Consider the following 7,500-nt stretch of genomic DNA (forward strand, 5'->3'; position numbering starts at 1 on the left):
TGTCAACTCCTCAATTGACAAAATAACTATTGTAGTAATGAGCCTGGAGGGCAAGGCAGAGACACAGCGACCTTAACCAGTTTGGGTTGTGTTTAAAAAAAAAACAGTTGTTGTTTGTTGTTCATATACAAACATTCAAACTGTGGGTGTGCGCACAGGTTATGCTCCAACACAGCTATTTTGAGGAGCACTCGTTTCGGTTTAATGTCTGTATGAGGCTTGTAAGGCACGCCTGAGGGAGGTGAGTGAGCGCCCGTGCCGAACAGCCGATGGCCTCGCGTGTTGTCGAGTGCCCGGCTCTCCTTTAAGCCCTGTATACAGCCAATGCAATACCGCTCCTGCCGCTCCCATTCACCGGCTGATCCTCCCCTACTCATGCACAAGACCCCGAGATAAGGTCTCATTCCCTACCCAGAGTGGGCAATCCACCGCTTTGCTGCAGAGAACCATGGCCTCGGATTTAGAGGAGTGAGTAATGAGCATTAGTGAGGACCAATTATATGAAGATAGGTTGAAAATAGGTTAAGTGGTCCTTTAAGTGTTTTCTTTTTTTCTTTACAAATTGAACCCTGCTAATTCTCATACAGGAACAAAAGCATGGCCACATCCTCTGAGGACAGCCGTGTGTGGAGCCTATTTTTTGGCCAGGTACTGCTTGGCAGGGACACTGAGCCTCTTGTCATGGTATTGTTATTGTTGCCACTATAGCAACGGGTTTTCATCAGGCGAAATGCATGGCTCATTCAGGAAAGGTTAATTTGGCTTTACTTTCACTCGACTGTGCTGTAATCCCATCTGAGTAGAGCGCTGATTGCCAAGGTGCTCAAAAACCTGTGATGAACATTGCTTTTTTTCCCTCCAGTTTTTATTTATTTATTTATGTTTTGCTTTGCTGAGCCTTTACTGGATAGTGACAGTGGAGATAGTCAGCAAACACGGAGCGAGAGCAGGGGAGAGACACCGGGAAACCGGGGGCTCAACCATCGGGCATTTGAACCCATGTGGCATGCGTTGGCATGCGCTCGGCTATGGGCCCGCCATTCCTTAATTAAAGATGCATTCTTGGCATTTCTATTCTTTATTTCACAAGGGTCAGCAAGACAAAGGAAGAGACGAGAGCAGAACGAAAAGGAGAGACACGCGAGACAAGACAGGGGTCAGATTCAATCCGGGGGTCCTTGCGCTCACATGGAACTATATGGTCTGTACACTAACTGGCTGAGCCACCAGGCACGCCGCAATCAACATTTCTATCATTACCGCCAAGTAATAGGTGCTTACCACTGCATAGCTGTAAACTAGTAGTCCTCACCTCTACATTAGCTACTTGCCTTGTGTACTTTTCATACCCATCCCTACTGTAATAGGTCATGCATTGACTAATCTTGTGTAGCCAGACGATCAGAGATATCCTCCTACCGATATGTCTGGGTAAATATAAATGCAATGAATGGGCGTAAACGCCGGAGAAAATCCGCGTAACAAACCAATACGGCCACTGATTTGAAAGCAATCCTGATACCATCCCATTATGAAGGATGCCCTACAGCATTTGCATTGGTTCTGTGATGCTATTATCTATCTATAAATGCATGGGTCTCTGTCTGTGTGTGTGTCAGTCTGTCCTGTAAATATATCACTATACGATCTGTCGCACGCGTCTCAAAGCATTCGTCTTTTGAAGTACGATTAAGTAGTTAATGATCATTGCGTTAAAACCCTCCTATGGGGTGATCATTTTCAGATAAAGGGGCTGCCCTGCAGGGTCTGCCATGTAGCATACAGTACAGTAGGAACAGTTGCGGTTGTGATGTCATTGGCTCAAATCTGGCTTGTCATCTGTCTTACTGTATATGTCATCCCTTCCCCCGTCCTGTCACTCTCTGCTGTCTAATAAATCCGCAAAGTAAAAAAAAAGAAAGGCTTTCAAAAGTTTTTAGGTCAGAAAAGTTTTGAGAAATCCGACTTGATTTTCCAGGTAGCCTATTTTCGGAGATGTTCGACATCAAGGGTATTGGCCTAAGGGGGGGGATGCATGAAGCATTGCTTCCGTGTCGGACACCATGTCAAACATCGATTGCAGTGAAAACCAAAAATCTATGGTTAGACATGCAAGGGGGTGTATTGATTTAATGGCTACCATTCCTGTACCCCTGCAGGTTGTGTGACAACGGCACGACACGGATGATTGACACTATACCGAAGTTATGGAAATGATCCGTCTCCCGAGTTGTCCTCCTAACAGCCCCTCTCCAACCAAACACACACAAACACAGATGACAGACAGGTAGACGCAACGCGGTACGCATTTATGGATGCAGGCCTAGCTTGAAGGAAATGCAGGGGCTGGGTTACCGCTGGTACACATTATTCCCTCCCTGCATGTATTGCTCTCTCTATCACCTCTCTTTCCATCTCTCCTGCATCTGTCTCTTCTGCATCATCACTTTCTGAACCACTTACTGTAAACGCTCATATTTGTTGACCCGCATTCCCCCGGGGGGTCTATACTAGGCCCTCACCATTTTTTCCTTCAACAGGGGGTCCGGGACCCCTAGGGGGTCCTCAGAGTTACTACTACACAAATCTTTGTGTGAGAGGAACTTCTTTTTTTTTTTTTACACTAACCACTTGAACCCCTAGAATCCCTATTCTGAGGAGAAGTTTAGCCGAAAATAGCTATTTTTGGCAAAGAGGTTTGGTGTAGAGGGAAAAGAGAGCAGACCAAGTGCAAAGCCAACGGGTACGTTTACTAAGGGGTCCTTGGCCTGAAAAGCGTTCAAGACCCCTGTTCTACACTAAATGACTTCTGCGAAAATAGCCGATCTATGAGCTCACAGTGCGTCGCAACAAAGAACTGTTATTCCACGCTACGGTTCATGTGTTAATCTCCCTCTTCGCATCTCCCTAGATTTTCCTCTGACTCTCTCTATATACATATGTATTACACTACCTCCCTCCTCACACCCCCAGCCTCCGCTCGATACCTTCTCTCCATTTTTATTCATCTCTCTACCCCTCTCTCTCCTCCCTCTCTCTCACTCTCAGTGTTTTACTAGCTGCTATCCTCTCTAATAATGTGTGTAGAGCATATAAAACTTTTATTATGGGATATAAAATATGGTTGTCGTGAAGATTGCCAAGACTTGGAGGAGGGAGCTCGAACGGTGATTGGAGCAAGCAGAGGAGATGAACGGGTTGAACCGAGGACGCGTGCAGGGGCAGGAAGAAGAAATAGGAATAGTCTTTCATCTGCTTAAAAGGTCTTTAAAGCAACAATCCAGTGGAATAGTAGCGGGACGCTCCCAGTGGCTGCGCAAGTAATCCTGCTGCTGGCTTTGTTTATGAAATGATTCATTGGATTGGAACTCGGAAATTCATCATCTGAGCTTGTGAGACCAGCAGTTGAGATGTGTATGAGGCAAAATAGGAGTCTCAAAGTCTAAGCACCTGTCCCCCCCGTACTGGCACTGGCTCCCTTGTACGTTTTGGGATTTATTTTAACCGTCCCTATTCAGCGAAAGTAGCAGATCTACAAGCTCAGGAGAGATCTTTTATCAGCTTCAATCCGATTCAATCCGGTTCCATTTAGTCTGCAATTTTCTTTGTTTTGTTTCATCACTTCCAGTTTCACTTCTTCAACCTGTATTCCGTATGAGTTCTCTCTAGATAAAATTGTTATCCTGACCTGAAAATGTATTTTCTGTTATATTAAATCATATTTAGTAGTATTTGTGGACACGGTTGCATCATTTCTTTGCGAGTTGTCATGCATAACCAAAGTCATAAACGAACATAAAGTTTTGGAGTGCTTGCTAAAATGTACCCAAAACTTACAGACTAAATTCCTAACTGGGTCTTAAACTCATGTCTAATTCATGTAGTTAAACAAAATTCAGGGTTCCCGCAGATTTTCCCCAGGCTTAGGCCTATAAGAGGATTCTCTCCATCACATTTATTAGCATCATGTTATCACCAGCCACCCAACAGCTTTGAAACGGCAAGCCAGAAAACACACACACACACACACAGACACACACACACACACACACAGACGCACACGCACACACACACACACACACACACACACACACACACACACACACACACAGTTGCCTTCACAAAAAATAATCCAGCTACTTAACTCAAGTATGGATCATTTGATTTGTACATGTTTATCCATCACAGATGAGTAAATACATGGTTCGCAAACAATCTTTTGGGAGGAAAAAATAAAGCCATAGATTCTGGGTCAAGTTAGTACTGTGATTTATATACTGAGTGCTACCCCCTGGTGGCCAAGAGAGGACCAGGTGCATGCAGACCAGGATTTCTGCTACGGTATACAGCATTGGTTCCCAAAGTGGGGTCTGGGGACCCCCAGGGGTCCTTGGGCGGGTTCCAGGGGGTCCCCAGCAAAAGTAGTTAACCACTTTATATGTTGGCTATTCAAAAATAGCAGATCTACAAGCTCACAGCATGTCCCTTCGTGCCACTCTGCGAGCTTGTACATCTGCTAATTTTTTTTCTTTTTTTTTACATAAATCTCCTCTTCTGGGGGTCCCTGGCACAAAACATTTTCAGATGGGGGTCCACGGCCAAATACATATCACTTTGGGGGTCCTTAATGTGAAAAAGTTTGAGAACCACTGGCTATACAGAATGTTAACTCTCATGTGGCGTGTCAACTCGCCTGTGGGTATCTATAGTCTTCATCTTACATCTTGCCTATCTTTGATTCAGATAATCATCATTTGGTGGGATTACATTTCAGAGCAATATCGTCAAAGGATCAAGATTGACAAGAAAGATTGACTTTTGTTGCATGAAATCACTTTTCTCTTCTGTGCGTGCGTGTGTGCGTGCGCTTGCATGCGCGCGTGTGTAATTAATGCATTTATTTCTGTGGCAGGACAGTAGAGCACAGTTGGTGGTGGTGTTGTTTGTTATCATGGGCTCTTACCGAATGTAGTTTTTGGTATAGACCACAGGCATTGCAGACGTAGCCGCCGTTAGCATTCTTCCTCCATAACGAAGTCTTGGTGGTCAGACAGTTGGCACAGAACACCCCGCTCCCTCTACGACGCTACAGAGAGAGAGAGAGAGAGAGAGAGAGAGAAATGTTGATTATTCTTGTCCGGAAACCTTCTCGTAAATGTTCATCTCAATGAAGTGTGTGTGTGTGTGTCTGTGTGTGTGTGTGTCTGTGTGTGTGTGTGTGTGTCTGTGTGTGTGTGTGTGTGTGTGTGTGTGTGTGTGTGTGTGTGTGTGTGTGTGTGTGTGTGTGTGTGTGTGTGTGTGTGTGTGTGTGTGTGTGTGTGTGTGCGCGCGTGCGTGCGCGTGCGGTTGCTATGCATAACAGAGAGAAGAGCGATCATCAGTGAGACAGATGCGGAGAGGACAGGGATGGCAGAAAGATGATGCAATCGTATTTATCGCGGATAAAACATGAAATCCAATCGAGAACAAAGTTGTTTTCAACCATAAAAACGGCAATAGGGAAATGGTTGCTTAAACCCAGCACTCCACCACCAATATTCGCTTCAATAAAAAAGACACACACAAAATGGAGCTTGTTAAGTCAGTTACATCTGTGAATGACTTGAGATTGTGTGAGTAACTGATTGTGTGTATGCACGAGAGCCAAGCCTTGATGTGTAACAAACTATGCACAAATGTGTTGTGGTTTTTCTGCAGTAATGGCTGACAGGCTGGAGTTGTTTCTCTCACCTTGTAGCATCAAGTGTTTGTGTGTTTATGCACTAGTGAGTGTGCATGCTGATGCCTCCACTTTTTGTGCATGTGCGTGCGCGGCAGGGAAGGTGAACAGGCCAATCGCCGTGGCAACGTGCTCCATCACAGTAATGAGCCAATCACAATGTTTCTCCATCTCATTAAGCATGTGGGGCCCTTTCGCCACCTTCATGACCCCGACAGGACAGCGTACCTCATCTTTCTACTCCTCCTTCACCGCATCTCTCTCTCTCTCTCTCTCTCTCTCTCTTTATCTCTTTCTCTCTGAGCGTCATTATGTCTCTTTGGCGACCTATCCGTGTCTCGGCCCCAGTCCGAGCAACACCAAAATGCACTTTGGTAAAGTACTTCCATTCCTGCCCTTTTTCATCGTTTCATTGTACGTTATTGTCATGAGCCTAGACAATAGAAGTCTCCTCTATTGTCTAGGTGCCCCACAGCGTCCAAGTCCTAGGACTGGACTAGACTAGACTATTTGTTCACAATAAATCAAGTTACGCTGTATGTGTGCATTTAAGTGTCAGGACAGTGGAGTGTGTGCGTCCGTCTCGCCCTCTCTCAGCCCATCTCCCTGATGACTATGTCGTTGGTTCTCAAAGTTGGGTCCGGGGACCCCCAGGGGTCCTTGAGAGGGTTCCAAGGGGTCCGCAGAAAAAGTATTTAATGTAGCATCACAATCATTTTAACCACTTTATCGATTTATACGTTGGCTATTCAAAGATCTACAAGCTCACGGCGCGTCACTTCGTGCCGCGCTAAGAGCTTGTAGATCTGCTATTTTTTTTTTTTTATATACAAAATGTTTCAGATGGGGGTCCACGGCCAAATATACATCAATTTGGGGGTCCTTGACATGAAAACGTTTGAGGACTATGTGACCTCATCACAGCCGTGGGGCTGCAGCAGCGGGAGCTCAGGATGAATTCACTGGCCAACTGTGTTTGTGTCAGAAAACGGAGGGGTGAGGCCACAGCATGAATATGCGCGTGCATGTGTGTGTCTAGCTATGTCTCTTTTCAGAGTGCTTCATTTGAAAATCATTAGGTGCCGGAGCTCATGGATCTGACTAAAAGTCACGCCCGAGTCAGATCAACCCGGCTCACGGGCGCAAACCATTTATCTAATGGCGAATAATAATGTGTTTAAATTGTGGCGATTTACAAACCTAACTCGGTTTCATTTCATCCACGGTGGTTTTCCATTGCAGGAAAGGGACATCGATGGGAACATGTGAAAGTTGAATTAAAAATAAATAGTCTAAAATAAAAACGTATGTATGTGCATTTGAGGTGACGGAACATCTTCAAGATTTCCTAAAGATTTTCTAAAAAGCCTATAACTAAACTGTTAAGAGACGGAGACAACTCGAATCATCTCTCTCTGTGTCCCCAACACGCCCCCCCGCCTTTCCCTCATATCACCCCATCTCTCATCTACCTCTAAAACCCTCAGTGCTAATTTATCCATTCATAACTCAAATGTGTTTAAAATTAACACAGATTTCACTGTGTGTGTCCCCCACATGGGAAACCCTTTCTTCTCGATGCCGTCTATTATTTCTCGCCTGCAAAAGCCACGGGCACCGCTGTTAGCCTGACAGCGATGAGAGCTTAGCACATTTTCGGCGCTCCGAGCGCAAGATGTTAAAAATATGTCAACTGTTCACACAAAACAGCGGCGGTGCTTATAAACGCCCGTTGCCATTGTCTCCCACCGACAGATGGGGGAGAGGAGACAAGCACTTCC

At 45.3% G+C, this 7,500-nt stretch overlaps 1 protein-coding gene across 4 annotated transcripts in view; it reads right to left on the reverse strand.

The window, feature by feature from the left end:
* The window catches only part of trps1 (trichorhinophalangeal syndrome I), a 179,489-nt gene that overhangs the window by 15,395 nt on the left and 156,594 nt on the right, over positions 1–7,500 (reverse strand). For all 4 annotated transcript variants that reach the window (XM_084081050.1, XM_084081051.1, XM_084081048.1 and 1 more), the window contains one exon: positions 4,964–5,086. In XM_084081050.1, coding sequence (XP_083937176.1) covers positions 4,964–5,086 — 123 coding nt within the window. The remainder of the gene's footprint in view (positions 1–4,963; positions 5,087–7,500) is intronic.

The sequence above is a fragment of the Gymnoscopelus microlampas genome (assembly GCF_963454915.1).
Source record: "Gymnoscopelus microlampas genome assembly, chromosome: 15".
NCBI lineage: Eukaryota > Metazoa > Chordata > Actinopteri > Myctophiformes > Myctophidae > Gymnoscopelus > Gymnoscopelus microlampas.